At 38.5% G+C, this 22,963-nt stretch overlaps 1 protein-coding gene across 2 annotated transcripts in view; it reads left to right on the forward strand.

Moving 5' to 3' along the window:
* The window catches only part of EPC2 (enhancer of polycomb homolog 2), a 129,519-nt gene that overhangs the window by 68,292 nt on the left and 38,264 nt on the right, over nt 1–22,963 (forward strand). For both annotated transcript variants that reach the window (XM_005676169.2, XM_013969839.2), the window contains exon 3: nt 17,467–17,612. In XM_005676169.2, the coding sequence (XP_005676226.2) occupies nt 17,467–17,612 (146 nt within the window). The remainder of the gene's footprint in view (nt 1–17,466; nt 17,613–22,963) is intronic.

Below are 22,963 nucleotides of genomic sequence, written 5' to 3' on the forward strand. Positions count from 1 at the left end.
AGATGATAATGATAACCCTGTATGCGAGACAGCAATAGAGACACAGATGTATAGAACAGTCTTTTGGACTTTGTGGGAGAGGGAGAGGGTGGGATTTGGGAGAATGGCATTGAAACATGTATAATATCATATATGAAACGAATCACGAGTCCAGGTTCGATGCAGGATACAGGATGCTTTGGGCTGGTGCACTGGGATGACCGAGAGGGATGGTTCATGGAGGGAGGTGGGAGTGGGGTTCAGGATGGGGAACACATGTATACCTGTGGTGGATTCATGTTGATGTATGGCAAAACCAATACAATATTGTAAAGTAATTATCCTCCAATTAAAATAAATAAATTTATAATTTTAAAGAATAAAATATGCTATTTTGTATCTACCATAGGGATGATTTTTGAAAAGAATATTTGGTGACATCTTCTTTAAAGAATCTCTTTTTGTAAAGGAAATTATTCCTTTGTCTCTGACTCGTGTTTATATATTTGGATTTTTTTCAGGTCTATTAAGATTTCTATTTTAAATCTTTCTGATATCTTCTGTATATTGAGTTTATTTTCTAGTCCAGTTAATATTTTGCTAACATTAAAACAAGTCTGTTTATAAGAATATTGCTGTTTAATTTCTCAAGTTCCTATCCATTTAGTGGGCTAGAGACATACATTTTTTTTCTGTGACTTATTTATTATTTTACACTATTAGATATTAGTAGAATGTGTGTTCTTACTCATTTATTACATATAATTTTAGGATTGGTTTGTACTGATTAAGCCAAGATACTGTATGAACCCAAAGGTCTTGAATGATGTTTTTTGCTGATGTACTACTGTACTGGCTGAAAGATTAACTGAAAATGAATGAGAAAGATAAGAGGTTTGAATTGAAGAATCTGAGGGAGAATATCAGTACATAGGGTTCACTGACCCAGAATATTTTATTAGAACACAACATTATTTTTAGAGTCATGGAGTAACATGAGTTTTATTTTTAAATAGATAATGCATTTAGAAGTTTCCAAAATAAAAGATATACAAAAACAACCTCATCCTTATCTACTCTCTACTCTGAGTCACCTTCCCTTTATCAGTAACCACTTTTATTAGCCTGTCTATTTTTTAGGAGTTTGTAATACAGATTCACATACATAGGAAATTATATTTTTATTTTTATACCCCTTCTTTCACTAAATTTACCATGCTATATGTACTCTCTAGCATATGTTGTGTGTTTGTGTGTGAGAGTGTAGTCTGGGAATTATCCTTTATTAGCATGTAGAGTGTGTTCCCACTCCTTTTTGCTGCTGCATAAATAGTCCTTTGTGTTTGAGATGTGCCAGTTAATTATCCAGTTTCTTATGGAAGGAAACTTGGATTGTTTCTAGTCTTCTGTTATTACGGTTAGTGAATTAGTGAATGATGATGAATATAAAGAATTTCATAAAGGTATGATTATACCTTTTCTTTACAGAATTTGTCAAATTGCTCTCTGTAAGGGTTAATACTATTTTGGATGTCTTCTCGCAAGGTATAAAAGAGCTTATTTCCCCATATCCTTGTCAAAAGACTGCTTTTGAGTTTTCTGATTTTAGCAGTTCAGTAGGTACTATATAATACACCTCAATGTAGTTTTTTTTTTTTTTAATAAACTATTGATTTTGGAAAAAGTTTTTACAGGACGGTTGTGACAGTAGTTCAAAGTGTTCCTATATACTTCCCATCCCATATTATCTAACACACAGACTTTATTCTGATTTCTCAGTGTAGTTTTAATTTAGATTTCTTATAAATAAGGTTGAGGTTCTTTTCATATGTTTAGGATTCATTAGCATTCTCATGCCCTGAACTGTTACTTGTCCAGTTGTCTCTTGAGTTATTAGAAAACAAGGGAGGAAGAATCTGAAGGAAGAGATAAGAGAAGACTAAGAAAAAGCATAATTTGAGAGAGAATAAAAGGATCATTATCTTGATACACCTGACTTTTTAAAAAAATCAACTATCACATCCGCTGCACTGCTGCTGCTAAGTTGCTTCAGTCATGTCCAACTCTGTGTGACCCCACAGACAGCAGCCCACCAGGCTCCCCTGCCCCTGGGATTCTTCAGGCAAGAACACTGGAGTGGGTTGCCATTTCCTTCTCCAATGCATGAAAGTGAAAAGTGAAAGTGAAGTCGCTAAGTCATGTCCGACTCTTTGTGACCCCATGGACTGCAGCCCACCAGGATCCTCCGTCCATGGGATTTTCCAGGCAAGAGTACTGGAATGGGGTGCCATTGCCTTCTCCGATCGCATCCCCTAGGTCCTCTCTAATATCATTAGACTCTTTTCCCTCTCAAATGATGAAAATCTCTACCTGAAAGTTTCAAAATACCCCCTTACTCATTTTCATGGTCTGTAGTTCCATGAAAGTAGCTCATTGCTACCAATTTTCACCAGTAATACTTGTTGTTTATATGAAATTTAATTCTTCAAAGTGGGAGAGGAATGTAATTTGTTGGCTGTCAGCAAAAAGACTACAGGAATGAATACCCTTGAGTATAATACAAACCTAGAACACTTTCTAGAATAAATCAGCTGGTGGATGGATTTGGATCACTATGTTATCTTGTAGAAAGTAGCGTTTTGCACTTCATATTCTTTTTTCGTACATTGGGAAGAAAGTGTAAATGAGGTCTCTGGTCAAGTCTTATAACAGTAGAAAATCTCAGAGAAGCAAAGTCAAGAATTCTGACTTAATTAACATTCGTTTGATATATTGGTACAACATTTAGAACTGCTAGGTTTGCAAGCTATCAGAACCTTGGAGAGCTCCAAGCAAAGGAGGGAGGATGGTGCTTGGGTTGCCTCTGAACTTTTGAGATGTACTAGTTTGTCATTAACTACTTTGAAAATAATTTGAAACCTGAGGATTTTAACAATACATGAATTTCATAAAAGTTATGATGAAATAAAAGTTCATCTTATTTCACATTAGGTGTAAGTCAAGTTTTATAATCTTTAAAGAGTGAAGACTTGCATTTAGATCAGAGTTTTTCAGAATGTTGTTCAGCATCACTTCGGAACGTGTTCACAGACCCCACTTCAGATCTGCTGTGTCAGAAATTGTTTGATTCAGTCGAGCGAACTCAGCAATCCGTTTGATTCAATCAAATGATTCTGGTGAGTGCTTAAGTTTGAGAAGCACTGTTTTAAGACTTTGATGATATTAAAGGCGAGACTTGTGAGCCTTTGTCAGATTCCTGGACTTGTTAGAGTTAGGTATGTGCGATCTTAGGAAGATGATTTATTCCAGCTACTTAGTTCATAGATCTTCGTGGTCAGAGCCTACATTAGTATACACTGGTTTCCATTTCACTGGCATTTAGGTATGCAGTAGCACTGCTGATGCTAGGTTTGTGAAACTGATCAACTCTATTTTAAAAATATTTATATGCTTTTTAATATTTTTGTTTTATATTGGGGTATAGCCAGTAAACAATTTGTGATAGTTTCAGGTGGATAGCAAAGGGACTCAGCCATACATGTACATGAATCCATTCTCCAAACTCCCCTCCCACCCAGGCTGCAACATAACATTGAACAGAGTTCCACATGCTATGTAACATGTCTTTGTTATTATCCATTTTAAATATAGCAGTGTATACATATCCATCCCAAACTCCCTAACTATCCCTTCCCTGCATCCCCCCCCACCCTGCCGTACCCCCACCCCCCCGCCCCGGCAACCATAAGTTTCTTAAGTCTGTGTGTCTGTTTCAGCTTTGTAAATAAGTGCATTTGTATCATTGCTTTTTAGATTCCACATATAAGGGATTCATACAATATTTCTCATTCTGTGTCTGCTTTATTTCACTCACTATGACAATCTCTAGGTCCATCCATGTTGCTGCAGATTGCATTATTTCATTCTTTTTAATGCCTGAGTAATATTCAGTCGTCGATATGCGCTACATCTTCTTTACCCATTCCTCTGTTGATGGGCATTTTGGTTGCTTCCATGTCTTTGCTATTATAAACAGTTCTGCAGTGAACTTTGAGGTGCATGTATTCTTTCAGATCATGGGTTTTTTTTTTGAGTATATGCCCAGGAGTGGGGATTGCAGGGTCATATGGTAGCTCTATTTTTGTTTTTTTAAGGACATCCATAAAATATTTTCTCCCAATCTGTAAGTCAGCTTCTCATTTTGTTTGTTTCCTTTGCCGTGTAAAAGCTTTTGAGTTTAAGTAGATCCCGTGTGTTTATTTTTGTTATTTTCATTATTCTGGGAGATGGATCAAAAAAGATATTCCTGCACTTTATGTTGGAGAGTGTTGTGACTATGTTTTCCCTTCATATGTTCATTTTATATATATGCTTACAACTTCAGTGGATGTATGGTTTTGAATTTTTGTCCTACTCTTTGAAAGTGCTTTGTAATCATCTAGCCTACTAGCCAAACTCATCATTGATAATTGATGTTAGTTAAGCATATTCCCTTTTTTCCTGCTACTCTCTGTCTGGAATTACCTTTCATCACTTATTCTGTTTTATGGTATTGTTATCTGTCTTAATTTAGAAGGGAGCCTGTTACACATGTTGTACATTCAGTGTTTGTTTTTACTGGATTCAGTGGATTAAAAAACATAATTTTGGAAATTGTATAGGAGAGGAAATGCAGAGCTGGAAGAAGAGATAGATCAGAGTTTTTAAGTGAATGACACTCTTATAAGTGTTACTGTTAAAAGACGAACCTTTACAAAATAAGGTGTACTGGTCCTTCTGTCTTATTTTATTGCTTGTATCAGAGGGATTGGATATTGACAAAGAGTCCAGAAATAAGCATTCAGAAACTCTGAAACATGAATGAAAATAGGAGCTTTGTATAATATTGCTTCTTTTTACATTAAAAAATTATCAATAATTCATAAGTAATTGTTGAAATTTTTCTTAATGTAAAGTAACTTTAAATGGGGAAGTCTTATAAGAGTTTGTTTTTATTTTAATTTTTAACGTTTGTTTTTAACAAATCCTTGAGTGCCTGGTGCACTGGGCCCACAATAACTTGTTTCACATGCATGGTAGTCAACTTGCATTTACTTGTAAATAAATATTTTTATTGTTTGCTATTAAATGCTTGTAATGTATTATCTTAAGTATTTAAGTCCATGACTGAACAGAAAACAATCTTTTAATTTATCTCCTTTTGACCATGAAGGAGCTTTTTATTATAGTTATAGTGGAAGAATCACTGAGCTCTATGAGTTGAGATCCTGAAACCTGTGCTCAACTCACCAGCATTTTTAACCTCATTTTTCTAATGTATAAGATGATTCCAGCTCTATATATCACGTAACTTTTGTTATTTGTAAGTTTTTTTGGTCTTGCTTTTAAATATAACCCTGGTGGTCAAAATGTACTAAAAAAAACCTGTAAAAATGAAAATTATCCAGATTTTATGATGCTTAGATATTAACTTTATTAAATATTGCTTGGGTAACCATTTAGTTATGTGATTATGTGGTTAAACATCTGGGTTCTGGTCTACGACTCCCTATAGGAACTATTACTTTTTAAGATTTTTACCAGAAAAGAGTAACTACTGTATGATTTGAGTAAAGCTAATTGGCATCTAGATCTCCCAGCATATCTTTGTTTATTCTAGTTTTCCTCTTGACAAGTTGCCATCGATTTTAAAAATCGGGGGAGGAGGACTCAGGAAACAATCTGAGTATCCCTATTCCTTTCTTAAATTTTTTGACTGCTTTTGTTTAAATTTTCTTCTTAGGAGTCAGCTTTTGCCTCTTGAGGCTCAGGGACTGTGTGGAGTGGGACTTGGGACTCTACTAAATGTTGCGTGCTTATTGATAAGCACAGTGTAGTTTCTCATTACGATTTTGGTGCAGACGAGCTTATTATTAGATGTACTGTAGACCAGACAGATGACCCTAGTTTACCCATTGTTTTACAAAATCCCCATTACTCTGTGCTCTGTGGAAAGAAGAAATGCAAAGCCTTCTAGTCTTCATATTTGTAGGGCGTTCTGCAAGCTCTGCAAGTTGTTGAAAGTGAGGATATGTACCTAGGTGACCCGTGTATAGTGCTTCTTCAGGAAATCTTCGTATTAATGATGTTTTCTGAATAAGCATGCCCAAATATGGTAGGGTACAGTCCTAATCTTTTAGTCCAGACTGCGTCATTGAGCCTGTTAGCAGATAATACATGAGATGTTTCCGTCTCCTTCATGGTGTGTTTTCAGATTTCTCAGTGTATGATGCGTTTGTGACTATTGGTAGTGTATTCTCTGGTCACTGTTTTTTTAATGGCAGCATGGCCTTTTTTCTCTTTATTTCCTAGAGCCATATTACGTGGTAATTATTATTTCTGGTAGGAAAGGAAGAACATGAGGGATACGGCCAAACTTGTTTTAAAAGAGTTTACTCATTTGAAATGGAAACAAGCACATGCTATCCATCAGTAGTGCAAGTCCCTTCCAAAGAACTAAAATTAAGAAATATGTACACAAGTTAGCCTCTTCACTATAAGTATCCAAAAGAAGCATGACATACAGCCATACCCTTCTTCTAAATCAGAGGACAGAAAAGACATACACTGGGCAATGCCCATGTAATTCAAAGATGCAGCGTAATACTTTGTTAAGACAAAGAATGTTCTGAGTCCTGTCTGAGCAAGGTGCTTGGCAAACATGGAGCTGAGTGGTACTGGGAGGGACTGCTTTCCACATTTCCATCTCTGGACATAGCCCATGCCCTACAACACCTTGGCAGGTCTCTGACAGTTCCCAGGCTCATCTGTAGGCAGCTGTGTTGCTGGACCAGTTTTGTTTGGGAGGAAAACCTTGAGAGACAAGAAGTTCTTCTTGTATACAAGAGTGTTTACAAGTGTAATGTTTTCATACTCAAAATGAGGAACTATGGACAGAGATTCCTCTGTTTATCTCTGGGTATTATACCTAGCTGTCCACCTGACCCATTAAATAAGCACTTAATAAGTTGAATTCATGCTAAACCAGGACTTTGTGTGTTTTACAAACATCTGTTGATTCACTCTGTAAACTGTTTCTCTGGTCTGTGTAGAAAATAGGTATTATTTCTACACAGTGCTTGTTGTTTGGTTGCTCAGTCATGTTGGACTCTTTGCTACCCTGTGGGCTGCAGCACACCACACTTCCCTGTCCTTCACTCTCTCCCAGAGTTTACTCAAACTCCTATCCATTGAGTTGGTGATGCCATCCAACTGTTTCGTCCTCTGTCCCCTGCTTCTCCTCCTGCCCTCAATCTTTCCCAGCATCAGGGTCTTTTCCAGTGAGTTAACTCTTCACATCAGGTGACCAAAGTATTGGAGTTTCAACTGCAGCATCAGTACTTCCAAAGAATATTCAGGACTGATTTCCTTCAGGATTGACCGATTTGATCTCTTTGCTGTCTAAGGGACGCTCAAGAGTCTTCTCCAGCACCACAATTCGAAAGCATCAGTTCTTCGGCTCTCAGCCTTCTTTGCAGTCCAGCTCTAACACCCATACATGATTACTGGAAAAACCATAGCTTTGACTATACGGACCTTTGTCAGCAAAGTGATCTCTGCTTTTTCATATTTTGTCTAGATTTGTCATAGCTTTCTTTCCAAGGAGGAAGCTCTTTTAATTTCATGACTGTAGTCACCATCCACAGTAATTTTGGAGCCCCCCCCCCAAAATCAAGTCTTGTCACTTTTCCCATTTCTTACCCGTCTGTTTGCTATAAAGTAATGGGACTGGATGCCATGATCTTGGTTTCTTGAATTTTGGGTTTTAAGCCGGCTCTTTCACTCTCCTCTTTGACTTTCAAGAGGCTCTTGAGTTTCTCTTCGCTTGCTGCCTTTCTAAGTCACTTCATGTTTTTGGCAGCGTGAGCAAGAAATAGTAGCAGGAAATTATGAAACCTTTCTGGTGTTTCTAGAGATGGATGATGGTGATGGTTGCATAGCATTGTGAGTGTACTTAATATCACTAAGCTGTATGCTTAAAACTGGTTAAGAAAATTAAAAATTTTCCCTTACATGTCTTCTACCACATTAAAAAATGAAATAAAACACTTTCTCTTGCCATGCCCATCCAAAAGCCCTTTAAGTGAAAATTCTATAATTGTGTGTGTGTGTATATATATATATATATATATATATATATATATATATATATATATATATAAAATTGGGAATTGTACAAAAAAGATCTTAATGACCCAGATGACCACAATGGTGTGATCACACTCATCTAAAGCCAGACATCCTCCAATTCGAAGTCAAGTGGGCCTTAAGAAGCATCACTGCAAACAAAGCTAGTGGAAGTGATGGAATTCCAGCTGAGCTATTTCAAATCCTAAAGAATGATGCTGTTAAAGTGCAGCACTCAATATGCCAGAAAATTTGGAAAACTCAGCAGTTGGCACAGCACTCGAAAAGGTCAGTTTTCATTCTAGTCCCAAAGAAGAGCAATGCCAAAGAATATTCAAACTGCCACACAGTTGCACTCATCTCACACACTAGCAAAGTAATTCTCAAAATTCTACAAGCTAGGCTTCAACATTACGTGAACCAAGAACTTCCAGATGTTCATGCTGGATTTAGAAAAGGCAGAGGAACAAGAGAAAAATTTGCCAACATCCATTAGATCATAGAAAAAGCAAGAGAATTCCAGAAAAACATCTGCTTTATTGACTATGCCAAAGCCTTTGACTGAGTGGATCACAACAAACTGGAAAATTCTTCAAGAGATGGGAACACCAGACCACCTTACCTGCCTCCTGAGAAATCTCTATGCAGGTCAAGAAATAACAGTTAGAACCAGATATGGAACAATGGACTGGTTCCAAATTGGGAAAGGAGTATGTAAAGGCAGTATATTGTCACCCTGCTTATTTAACTCCTATTCAGAATACATCATGTGAAATAACAGGCTGGATGAAGCACAAGCTGGAATCAAGATTGTTGGGAGAAATATCAACAACCTCAGATATACAGTGGAGAAGGCAGTGGCACCCCACTCCAGCACTCTTGCCTGGAAAATGCCATGGATGGAAGAGCCTGGTGGGCCGCAGTCCATGGGGTCACTAAGAGTCGGACACGACTGAGGGACTTCACTTTCACTTTTCACTTTCTACTTTCTTGCATTGGAGAAGGAAATGGCAACCCACTCCAGTGTTCTTGCCTGGAGAATCCCAGGGACGGGGGAGCCTCATGGGCTGCTGTCTATGGGGTCGCACAGAGTTGGACACGACTAAAACAACTTAGCAGCAGCAGCAGCAGATATACAGATGACACCACCCTTATGGCAGAAAGTGAAGAGGAACTAAAGAGCCTCTGGATGAAAATAAAAGAGTAAAGTGAAAAAGTTGGCCTAAAACTCAGGATTTAAAAAATGAAGGTCATGCATCTGATCCCCTCACTTCATGGCCAGTAGATGGAGAAACAATGGAAACAGTGACAGACTTTATTTTCTTGAGCTCCAAAATCATGGCAGATGATGATTGCAACCATGAAATTAAAAGACGCTTGCTCCTTGGAAGAAAAGCTGTGACCAGCCTAGACAGCATATTAAAAAGCAGAGACATTACTTTGCCAACCAAGGTCCATCTAGTCGAAGTTATGGTTTTTCTAGTAGTCATGTGTGGATGTTAAGAGTTGGACTATAAAGAAAGCTGAGTGATGAAGAATTGATGCTTTTGAACTGTGATGTTGGAGAAGACTCTTGAGAGTCCCTTGGACTGCAAGGAGATCAAACCAGTCAATCCTAAAGAAAATCAGTCCTGAATATTCTTTGGAAGGACTGAAGCTGCCAACTGATGCAAAGAACTGATTCATTTGAAAATACCCTGATGCTGGGAAAGATTGGAAGGTGGGAGGAGAAGGGGACAACAGAAGATAAGATGGTTGGATGGCATCACCAACTTGATGGACATGAATTTGAGCAAGCTCCAGGAGTTGGTGATGGACAGGAAGGCCTGCATGCTGCAGTCCATGGAGTTGCAAAGAGTTGGATATGACTGACCAACTGAACTGAACTGATATAATTATGTAGATAATTGCCTGTGAAATATGTTTTATATGCATTTCTCTTGTTAACTGATAGATTTATAAACAATATCTCATTCATTACAAAGAGCACTATGGCATGGGGCTATACAAATGATAAATTTGTATCATATAGGATATCATAAGAAAAACAGCATCAGGACAGGTAATCTACATAAAATTATTTCTTTTGTCCTTATTAATACAGATTTGCTGTACAGACTATTCTGCACAAGTGTTTATGATACTAATTAGCTTAACGACAGTGAGTAAAGGAAGAGAATGAGTTCAGTACTACATGGAAGTTGTCTTGTTTCTTTTGTGATTTTCCTTGCCAAAAGTGGCTGGAATAGTAACAGAAGGATTAAAATCTTCATTAGGGAAGAGCAAATGCTTTACCTTGACTGCTCAACATTTAATGAGCCCCTCCAACTCTATATTAAGAAATTAAATATAAGTACCTGCACCTAGAATTCCTTTCCCAAAAAGATAATATCCCCAGCCTTGCACAGCTCTCACACAGCATTTCTTCCTGAAGCCCTAATGTGCCAACATCCCTTACGGTCTGTGTTGTCTGAGTATCCACAAGGCAGCAGTTACATTCTGGGGTTTTTTTTTTGTGCTTTTTTAGTGTTCCTAGAAGGCGAAACAGTGGAAACAGTGTCAGACTTTATTTTGGGGGGCTCCAAAATCACTGCACATGGTGATTGCAGCCATGAAATAAAAAGACACTTACTCCTTGGAAGGGAAGTTATGACCAACCTAGATAGCATATTAAAAAGCAGAGACGTTACTTTGCCAACAAAGGTCCGTCTAGTCAAGGCTATGGTTTTTCCAGTAGTCATGTATAGATGTGAGAGTTGGACTTTGTGAAAGCTGAGCGCCAAAGAATTGATGCTTTTGAACTGTGGTGTTGGAGAAGATTCTTGAGAGTCCCTTGGACTGCAGGGAGATCCAACCAGTCCATTCTAAAGGAGATCAGTCCTGGGTGTTCTTTGGAAGGACTGATGTTAAGCTGAAACTCCAATACTTTGGCCACCTCATGCGAAGAGTTGACTCATTAGAAAAAACTCTGATGCTGAGAGTGATTGGGGGCAGGAGGAGAAGGGGACGACAGAGGATGAGACAGTTGGATGGCATCACCAACTCTATGGACATGAGTTTGGGTGTACTCTGGGAGTTGATGATGGACAGGGAGGCCTGGCGTACTGTAATTCATGGGGTCACAAAGAGTTGGACATGACTGAGCAACTGAACTGAACTGAGGTAGTAGCCAGCTATTCTAAGTCACTTACATGACCATCTATTATAACATTTATGGCTTGTTTGGGTTTTGATAAGTTATATGGACTTTACATAAGCCTGTTATTGTTGATGTACAGTTGTATATATAGAGGATTTTTTTTTTTTAGAAACTCATATCATGTTATAACAGAAATGTGTATACTTTTCATAGTGTACTTTTCACTTTTCATGAAAGTGAAACTGTGGTTGTTGTTCAGTCACTCAGTTGTGTCCGACTCTTTGTTACCCCCGTGGACTGCAGCACTCCGGGTTCCTCTGTCCTCCGCTATCTTTCAGACATCTTTCAGAGTTAGCTCAAACTCATGTCTGTCGAGTCGATGATGCCATCCAACCATCTCATCCTCTGCTGACCCGTCTCCTGTCCTTAGTCTTTCCCAGCATAAGAGTCTTTTCCAGTGAGTCAGCTCTTCACATCAAGTGATGCAAGTATTGGTGCTTCAGCTTCAGCATCAGTCCTTCCAGTGAATATTCAGTGTTGATTTCCTGTAGAACTGACAGGTATAAAGGTCTTGCTGTCCAGGGGACTCTTGAGTCTTCTCCAGCACCATAGTTTGAAAGCATCAAGTTTTTGGCACTCAGCTGTCTTTCTGGCCCAACTCTCCATGACTGCTGGAAAAACCAATAACCAGCTTTGACTATGGGCTTCCCTAGTAGCTCAGATGGTAAAGCATCCACTTGCAATGCAGGAGACCAGAGTTCAATCTGTGGGTGGGGAAGATCCCCTGGAGAAGGATGTGGCAACCCACTCCAGTGTTCTTGCCTGGAGAATTCCATGGACAGAGGAGCCTGGTGGGCTACAGTCCATGGGGTTGCAAAGAGTCGGACACAACTGAACAACTAACACAAACAGCTTTGACCATACGGGCCTTTGTCAGCAAAGTGCTGTCTCTGCTGTTTCATACCCTGTCTAGTTTTGTCCTAGCTTTTCTTCCAAGGAGCAAGCATCTTATAATTTTGTGGCTGGCAGTCACTGTCCACAGTGATTTAGGAGCCCAAGAAAATAAAATCTGCCAGTCTTTGTACATTTTCCCCATCTATTTGCCATTAAATGATGGGACCAGATTTCATGATCTTAGTTTTTTTGAATGTTGAGTTTTAAGCCAGCTTTTTCACCCTCATGAAGAGGCTCTCTAGTTCCGCTTTGCTTTCTGCTTTTAGAGTGATATCATATGCATATCTGAGGTTGTTGATGTTTCTCCTGGCAATTTTGATTCCAGCTTGTGCTTTGTCCAGCCTGGGCATTTCACATGATGTACTCTGCATAGACATTAAATAAGCAGAGTGACAGTATCCAGCCTTGATATACTACTTTCTCCATTTTGAATCAGCTAGTTGTTCCATGTCCAGTTCTCACTTTTGCTTCTTGATCTACATACAAATTTCTCAGGAGGCAAGTAAGGTAGTCTGGTATTCCCATCTCGTTAGGAATTTTCCAGTTTGTTGTGATCCACACAGTCAAAGGCTTTAGCCTAGTCAATGAAGCAGAAGTAGATATTTTTCTGGAATTCCCTTGCTTTTTCGATGATCCAACAGATGTTGGCAATTTGATCTCTGGTTTCTCTGCCTTTTCTAAATCCAGCTTGAGCATCTGGAAGTTCACAGTCTCGTACTGTTGAAACCTGGCTTGGAGAATTTTGAGCATTACTTTACTAGCGTGTGAGATGAGTGCAATTGTGTGATAGTGAGAGCATTCTTTGGCATTGCCTTTCTTTGGGATTGGAATGAAAACTGACCTTTTCAAGTCCTATGGCAACTGCTGAGTTTTCCAAATTTTCTGGCGTATTGAGTGCCACACTTTCACAGCATCATTTTTTAGGATTTGAAATAGCTCAGCTGGAATTCCATCACTTCCACTAGCTTTGCTTGTAGTGATGCTTCCTAAGGCCCACTTGACCTCACATTCCAGGATATCTGGCTCTAGATGAGTTACCATACTCTCATGGTTATCCTGGTCATGAAGACCTGTTTTGTATAGTTCTTCCCGTGTATTCTTGCCACCTCTTCTTAATCTCTTCTGCTTTTGTTTGATCCTTGCCCTTTCTTTCCTTTATTGTGCCTGTCTTTGCATGAAATGTTCCCTTGGTATCTCTAATTTTCTTTGAGAGTCTAGTCTTTCCCATTCTGTTGTTTTCCTCTGTTTATTTGCATTGTTCACTTAAGAAGGCTGTCTCATCTCTACTTGCTGTTTTCTGGAATTTTGCATTCAGTTGGATATCTTTCCTTTTCTCCTTTGCCTTTCACGTCTCTTCTCTCAGCTATTTGTAAGCCTCCTCTGACAACCATTTTACCTTCTTGCATTTCTGTTTCTTTGGGATGGTTTTGGTCACTGGTTTTGTAATTGCAGTGTTACAAACCTCCATCCATAGTTCTTCATTCACTCTGTCTACCAAATCTAATCCCTTGAATCTGTTCACCACCTGTACTGTGTGTCATAGAGGATTTGATTCAGGTCACATCTGAATGGTCTGTTGGTTTTCTCTGCTTTCTTCAACTTAAGTCTCAATTTTATAGTAAGGAGCTGATCTCTGAGCCACAGTCAGCTCCAGGTCTTGTTTTTGCTGACTGTATAGAGCTGCTCCGTCTTGGCTGCAGATAGTATAATGAATCTGATGTCTATTTAGGTGCTAAGTAATTTCTGACTCTTTATGACCCCCATGGACTATAGCTCACCAGGTTCCTCTCTGTCCATGGGATTTTCCAAGCAAGCATACTGGAGTGGATTGCCAGTTCCTCCTCCAGGGAATATTCCCTACCCAGGGATCGAACTCGGGTCTCCTGCATTACAGCCCGGATTCTTTACCTGCTGAGTCTCATTCTGTATACTGCTTAAGTTTCATTTTATCGTGTTCTTCATTCTGACTTGCATTAGAGTTAAATAAATAAATTAAAGGAATAGAAAGTTCAGCTGGAGGTGGATGCCAGTTCAATTCAAGGAGGAGATTCCCAACAATTCAGACCTTTTGAAAAAGCTTTCATTTAAAAAAGAAGTTCTTTTTATTTTGGCTGTGCTGTGTCTTTGCTGCAGTGCACGGGGTCTTCATTGTAGTGTGAGCACTTTCTCTAGTTGCAGTGTGCAGGCTTCTCGTTGTGGAGCACAGGCTGAGAGCTCTTGGGCTTCAGTAGTTCTGGTGCTGGGTTAGCCGCTCTGGGGCATGTGGGATCTTAGTTTCCTGACCAGGGATTGAACCCACATCCCCTGCATTGGAAGGTAGATTCTTAACTACTGGACCAACCACCAGGGAAGTCCCTAAAAAGCTCACTTTCTAATATGACTCCCTCACCATACAGAGCATTCATGTTTTGGGATTCCTGAGGTCAGGATTGAATGTAGGTTCAAGAAGTTGAGGATGGCTTCTGCCACTAAGCGATGTGACCTGAGAACTTCTCTGGGAATAAATTTTCATCTCTGAAATGAGGGAGATTTAAGGAGATATTTCGTCTGATTCTCACATTGCATGGCTTTGAAAATTTGAGAGAAAAGATGGCATGGAGCCAGAAAGCACTTTAGTTTCTCAGTTCTGGATAAGGAGTGGGTCTGACCCTGTGTCGTGAATAATCAGGAAAATTTTTTAGTCAGTCGGTCAGTGCCAACATGTGTACAGTTTACCCGAGGTGTTGGTAAACTTTCTGTACAGGGACAGATAATACACATTTCTGGCTTTTCAGGCCATCTGATTTGTCACACATTCCAAATTCTGCTGTTGTTTCTTTCTGGATGCACCATGTGGCAGGATCATGGTTTGCCAACTAGGGATTGAACCTGTGCCCCTTGTATTGGAAGCACAGAGGCAAAATTTAGTGGACCACCAGGGAAGTCTTTAAATTCTAATCTTGTAGTGGGAAAGCAGTCACAGATGATTCAGATTTGGCTTCCAGTTACTTTGATGACTCCTGGTTTAATTCTGCTGCTACTGCTGCTAAGTCACTTCAGTCGTGTCCAACTCTGTGCGACCCCAGACATGGCAGCCCACCAGGCTCCCCCGTCCCTGGGATTCTCCAGGCAAGAGGTTTAATTCTAAATACCTATTTTCCTAACCATCTCAAGTTAGGTAGAGATATCAGGGGAAAAACACACTATTAAGGCAATTTTATTAATTCCATGTACATAGTATAACTAGTCCTTCATATCTAAAGATAACAGTCCAACCAGTTGTCATAATTTCATGTTCTACATACCCTAAGTTAACGGAGTAGATTTATAAAAGATACAGAAATATTTCACTGGCTTGGGAAAATGTGGTTCTGAGACTTCATTGTAAGGAGGGATATAGGATGTGCTAGAGATTTTTCAAACCTACCAAGGCTGTTTCAAAATTTATACTGGTAATAAAGTTCTTGCCTAGTCAACACTTTATCTTCATTAAGAGCCTGAATTAGAGCAGATTTCTGTATTGACAGACCATCACTAGAGTAGAGTCATCTCTTTTGTGGCTTGAAGAGGGTGTTTGCTATGACCAGTGAATTCTCTTTCGCAGAATTCTGTTAGCCTGTTACTGCAGGTATCTCTTGACTTCCTACTTTTGCATTCCAATCCTTTGTGATAAAAAGGATGTCTTTGGTGTTAGTTCTAGAAATGTTCTGTTTTAGTTTCTTTGGCATTAGAGCGTAGACTTGGATTCCTGTGATGTTGAATGGTTCGCCGGAATTAAATGAGATCATTCTGTCATTTCTGAGATTGCATCATTTCAGACTCTTTTGTTGACTGTGAGGGCTACTCCGTTTCTTCTAAGGGATTCTTGCCCACAGTAGTAGATATAATAGTCATCTGAATTAAACTCACCCATTCTGGCCCACTTTAGTTCACTGATTGCTAAAACATCGGTGTTTACTCTTTCCCTCTCCTGCTTGACCACATCCAATTTACCTTGATTCATTGACCTAACATTCCAGGTTCCTATGCAGTATTGTTGCTTACAGCATCAGACTTTACTTTTACCACTAGACACATCCACAGCTGGGCGTTGTTTTCGCTTTGGCCCAGCTTCTTCATTCTTTATGGAGCTGTTTTTTCCCTCTTCCCTGGTAGCATATTGGACACCTACAGATCTGAGCTCTTGTCTTCCAGTGTCATATCTTTTTGCCTTATCATACTGTTCATGGGGTCCATTCAAAATTATGGGGGTCCATTCTAAATATTACTGAGTACCTCATCCTGATTTTTGTCAGTTCATAAAAAGAAGCAGTTGACTTCAGGGGCCCAGAAATGAATTTCTGGCCAAATTTAGAACTCAGCTTCTCAGAGCTAGACAATCCTTAAAGATGATTTCATTTGATAGCAAATTTCTTACACACATCACTAAGAATATTTCAAGCAATAACTCTTAATAACCTGCCATATTGGTTGTTCTCTTTGTTAATGATGATAAAACCTAACAGCCAAAAGAAGAAACTGTACCCCCAAAAGTGAAATTTTGAAACTTTTAATTTCCTAGCATTTTTCCTTATCTTTCATGCTCCTCTACCTTCATCTGTTTCCCCCTCATCCCACCCTCTGCCTCTGGTAACCACAAATCTGATCTCTTTCTATGAATTTGAGGTTTTTTTAGGTTCCACATAAAAGTGAAATTATACATTATTTGTCTTTCTTTGACTTATTTCATTTAGCATAGTGCCTCAGATCCATCTATAATGTTGCACGTGTTAAAAAAAAATTTTTTTAAGAAAATTAGTCTGTCAGGCGAGGGCCTCTTTTTTTTTTTTTTTTTAAAGTCTGTTTTATTTCCAATGGTTTGAAATGCCATTCTCATCATATATTTTGTACTTGAGTTTATTTCTGGATTGTTAATTTTGTTCCATAACTTCTGATTATGCTGCCAAACTACCATGAGAATAAGTATTATCGTTTTTTATATATTGGTTAGTTTATGTTTTAATATATATTTGTGACCCTTTGTTTTTAAAATAAAAAATTCTAGTTGCTATTTTAGTGTTCTGTTAAACTTCAAAATATATATGAATTAAAATTTATTTTCAGCTAAATCTCTAAAACCAATTTTTTGATGTCTGCCCATGAACTCTGGTCAGTGCTTTATATGCTTTGGGAGTATTCTGTGATCAAATATAAACACTGTATAACTCCATGATTTCTCCTGAGCTTGAATATGCTTTTTTTTTTTCTAGCCTTTAATCTAGACAATGAACAACCAGATTATGATATGGACTCAGAAGATGAGACCTTATTAAATAGACTTAACAGAAAGATGGAAATTAAGCCTTTGCAATTTGAAATTATGATTGACAGACTTGAAAAAGCCAGTTCGAATCAGGTACTGTACCTTGTAAAAATGTCTCTTGTCTTAACATTTCATCTAACTAGCAGTTTTATTTTGCATTTTATTTAGACCTAAGTATATTACATTTTACTGTCTCTTGAATTTCTCTTCCTAAGAGCCTTGAATTTCTATTTACAATATTCCTTTACAGTTCAAGAAATACTTAAGCATACTGTCTTTGAATAAGAGTATGAAAAGTGCAGTTCTGACTTATTTCTTGTTTGGATATAAAAATAATACTAGTTACGTTGTTACAATATCTTCTTGATCCTTTTCATAGAACTGTCTTTTTGACACTTCAGTAACTAAATTTGCTTGGTTGAGTTGCATTGGTAGTCATCTCACATCAATAAAGTTGCTCAGATTTGTATTAAGAACCTTGTACCATGTAAGATTATTTTAGTTTTGCTTATTTATATAACATATAAAATTTTAAGTGAAGGAAGAATTATTTACAAAGAAGGAATTTTCTTTAGTGGAACATTCTATACATGATACAGGGACTGTAAAAACAGAACAGAGAATTGCTAAAGTGGAAAACTCTAAGGTTTGTTTAAAGCATTTCTACATGTGCATAGAAAATAAGAATGTGCAACAAAATGCCAGCAGTGGTTATATTTAGGTGCTGGAATTATTGGTGATTTCATGGTCTTTTTTTGTGTTTTCCAAATTTATTATAATGAACATGTATTGATATTTCAGTTAAATTTAAAAGATAAAAGTAATAGTTGGTGTGCCTGTGTGGTATATTAATATGCTAACTTTTATTAATGTAGTAAGAAGTTACTGATATAAATAAGCTTTTTACACTAGACTATTAAAACTTTTCACTTGTTTAACTATACAAATTCATTATTTTCTCCCAACTTCCAAGTTAGTCCTTTAAATCCCTGACGTATTACCAGCTCTTCAGAACATTTCCCAGACTTATCCATTGTAGAATGACTTCGCTGCATATTTAGCCTATCAGTCTCCCCACAACTCATTTTGATGGAAAGTAATGTGAAGTATACTAACAAAAAAAATGCATTAAAACTGAATTTTGTAAAATTCAACTTGATTGTATAAAAATTAAAAAACAAAAAATATGGATTATTTTGACTAAATTATCTTATTAATAGGTTTTATACAATAAACTGTGGAAAATTCTGAAAGAGATGGGAATACCAGACCACTTGGTCTGCCTATATGCAGGTCAGGAAGCAACAGTTGGAACTGGACATGGAACAACAGACTGGTTCCAAATAGGAAAAGGAGTACGTCAAGGCTGTATATTGTTACCCTGCTTATTTAACTTATATGCAGAGTACATCATGAGAAACGCTGGGCTGAAAGAAGCACAAGCTGGAATCAAGATTGCCAGGAGAAATATCAATAACCTCAGATATGCAGATGATACCACCCTTATGGCAGAAAGTGAAGAGGAACTAAAAAGCCTCTTGATGAAAGTGAAAGAGGAGAGTGAAAAAGTTGGCTTAAAGCTCAACATTCAGAAAACGAAGGTCATGGCATCTGGTCCCATCACTTCATGGGAAATAGATGGGGAAACAGTGGAAACAGTGTCAGACTTTATTTTTTGGGGCTCCAAAATCACTGCAGATGGTGACTGCAGCCATGAAGTTAAAAGACACTTACGCCTTGGAAGGAAAGTTATGACCAACCTAGATAGCATATTGAGAAGCAGAGACATTACTTTGCCAACAAAGGTCCGTCTAGTCAAGGCTATGGTTTTTCCAGTAGTCATGTATGGATGTGGGAGTTGGGCTGTGAAGAAGGCTGATGCCGAAGAATTGATGCTTTTGAACTGTGGTGTTGGAGAAGACTCTTGAGAGTCCTTTGAACTGCAAGGAGATCCAACCAGTCCATTCTGAAGGAGATCAGCTCTGGGATTTCTTTGGAGGGAATGATGCTGAAGCTGAAACTCCAGTACTTTGGCCACCACATGTGAAGAGTTGACTCATTGGAAAAGACCCTGATGCTGGGAGGGATTGGGGGCAGGAGGAGAAGGGGACGACAGGATGAGATGGCTGGATGGTATCACTGACTCGATGGACGTGAGTCTGAGTGAACTCCGGGAGTTGGTGATGGACAGGGAGGCCTGGCGTGCTGCGATTCATGGGGTCGCAAAGAGTCGGACACGACTGACCGAATGAACTGAACTGATAGTGAAAGATCTCTATGAAAAATAATTCTACTTGTATTTTTGAAATGTTGTCTTTTCTTATTGGAAATTTGTTTTAATCATCAAGGTGAGTCTCATTATAATTAGTGCTCACAGTTTTCCTAGGATTTTGATCACTGGCATCAGATATAGTTTCAGTTTTTCTTCTTTATATGCAAATTTTCCTAGCAATCCTAGGCTTGATCAGACTTGTGTTATTTCTACTGTTTTCCATGACTGCTCAGAAATTCTCATGGTGGCTGAAATTATGTCATCAGAAGCTTGCAGCTTTTTTTTCTGTAGTTTGCTTTCTTTCATTGAGTTAGTAATATTTATTTAATGTTCAAGTGAATAAGACAACTGACAGAAATTTTTCCTTTATGAACTTACCATCTACGTGAGTACAGGATAAACGAAAAACATGTCAACAATGCAATTAACTATCCACTATAATCAGCATCACCAACTCAATGGACATGAGTTTGAACGAACTCCAGAAGATGGTAAAGAACAAGGAAGCCTGGCGTGCTGCAGTTCATGGGGCTGCAAAGAGTCGGACATGCCTGAGCGACTGACCAACAACTATAATCAGCATCATCCTATTTCATTTCTTTTTGCTCACATGCAAACTTCCAGGCCATAAAACAATTGGCTAGGTTCTCAGAGCATGATAACATCTACTTTCTGCAGAGGAGATGATGGTGAAGGTTTTGGCACAGGAATAAAAAGGTGGTCTTATTAATAGAACCAGAGATTAAATAGAACCAAGCAAAGGCAGACCTTATTCCAAGTGTGTGATCTGGGAATTCATGGATTTCTTTATTTTCTAATTTTGCGAGCCAGTATAATACCAAATTCCAGGGCAAGGAATCAAGTTTATGGTTAAACTGGTATTTATGAGATTGGTAGAGAAAGACATAAAAGATGGATTGAGGCAAAAGCTTCTGCTGCCACTATTCTATGGGTACTGTTGAAATGCAGTTATTATTGAAAACTCCCATTGCCAGAGTCCGTGGTTATTTTCAGCCCCCATCCTTTGTCTTATTTGAGCTCTCATTTCTTAAAACTGTCATCACCTTTAGTCTGTCAAATATAATTCATTCCCTTTTGGTTTCCGTAATGATTTTTTATGACCATTTCTGCTAACTTTCTTTTACTGGCTCCCTTTTCATTCAACTGCTGTGAACATTGAGGTTTCTTAAAATTTTGTTCTTGGTATTCATATCCTGATTATTTGGGGGTTCAGTTCAGTTCAGTCACTCAGTCGTATCCAACTCTTTGCAACCCCATGAATCGTAGCACGCCAGGCCTCCCTGTCCATCACCATCTCCCAGAGTTCACCAAAACTCATGTCCATCAAGTCAGTGATGCCATCCAGCCATCTCATCCTTTGTCGTCCCCTTCTCCTCCTGCCACCAATTCCTCCCAGCATCAGAGTTTATTTCCAATGAGTCAACTCTTTGCATGAGGTGGCCAAAGTACTGGAGTTTCAGCTTCAGCATCATTTGGGGGTTAATCACCTCATTGAGGATTTTTGTGTGTATTATAAAATACGTATGCCTTTAGCCTTGACCTCTTTCTTAAGCCCCAAGATATTTTTTTTCTCTTCTTGTGCTGCCTTTGGATTCTCTGTCTAGACCCACAGACTCTCAAGTTTAATCTTTCTAAAACTTAATCTCTTAACTTCAGATGATCTTATACTGTATTCATTCTCTCTTCAGTGACTCCCAAAACTTAGGATCTTGTGGGTCTTTAAAATCCCTTATCTTTAGTCCCTAAATTTCTGACTCTTCCTTGTGCACCTATATGTTCCTTGAATACTCAGTCTTCAATGATCTCTTCTCTCATTTCTTCAGTCTTTTTCTTTTTGCCCAAAAATGTGCCAAGGGGCCCTATTTCCAAAAGAGCCCTTTCACTTGAGCCTGTCTTTCTCAATAAACTACCACCTTCTGTTTTTTGGCTTTTTTTTTTTTTTTAAGTCACAGTTACATTTTCAAATTACACTCATTGCACATGCTATCAAGGTAGTGCTCATAATCCTTCAAACTAGGCTTCAACAGTATGTGCACTGAGAATTTCTAGATGTACAGATTTAGAAAAGGCAGAGGAACCAGAGGTAAGTCACCAACATCCGTTGGATCATAGAAAAAGCAAGGAAATTCCAGAAAAATATATACTTCTCCTTCATTGACTAGACTAAAGCCTTTGACTGTTTGGATCACAACAAAATGTGGAAAATTCTTAAAGAGATGGAAATACCAGGTCACCTTACCTGCAGTCTTGAGAAACCTGTATGCAGGTCAAGAAGCAACAGTGAGAACTGGACATGGACCAACAGACTGGTTCAGAATTTGGAAGGGAGTGCATCAAGGCTATATATCGTCATCTTGCTTATTTAACTTCTGTGCAGAGTACATCATGTGGAACGCCAGGCTGGATGAAGCATAATCTAGAGTCAAGACTGCTAGGAGAAGTACCAACCTCAGCTATGCAAATGATACCACTCTAATGGCAGAAAGCGAAGAGAGACTAAAGAGCCTATTTGTTAAGGGAGAAAGAAGAGAGTGAAAAAACTGGCTTAAAACTCAACATTCAAGAAACTAAGATCATGGCATCCCATCCCATCATTTCATGGCAAATAGATGGGAAAGCAATGAAACAGTGACAGACTTTGTTTTCTTGGGCTCCAAAATCACTGCAGATGGTGACTGCAGCCATGAAATTAAAAGATGCTTGCTCCTTGGAAGAAAAGCTATGAACAACCTAGACAGCATATTAAAAAGCAGAGACATCACTTTGCTGACAAAGGTCCATATAGTCAAAGGTATGATTTTTCCAGTAGTCATGTACAGATGTGAGAGTTGGACCACAAAGAAGGCTGAGTGCTAAAGAACTGATGCTTTCAAACTGTGTTGTTGAAAAGGATTCATGAGAGTCCCTTGGACAGCAAGGAGATTAAACCAGTCAGTCCTAAAAGAAATCAACCCTGAATATTCATTGGAAGGACTGATGCTGAAGCTGACATTCCAATGCTTTGCCCACCTGATGTGAAGAGCTGACTCACTGGAAAAGACCCTGATTCCTGGGAAAGATTTAAGGCAGGAGGAGAAGCGAATGACCGAGGAGGAAATGGTTGGATGGCATCACCGACTCAATGGACATGAATTTGAGCAAACTCAGGGAT

This window comes from Capra hircus, chromosome 2 (assembly GCF_001704415.2).
Source record: "Capra hircus breed San Clemente chromosome 2, ASM170441v1, whole genome shotgun sequence".
NCBI lineage: Eukaryota > Metazoa > Chordata > Mammalia > Artiodactyla > Bovidae > Capra > Capra hircus.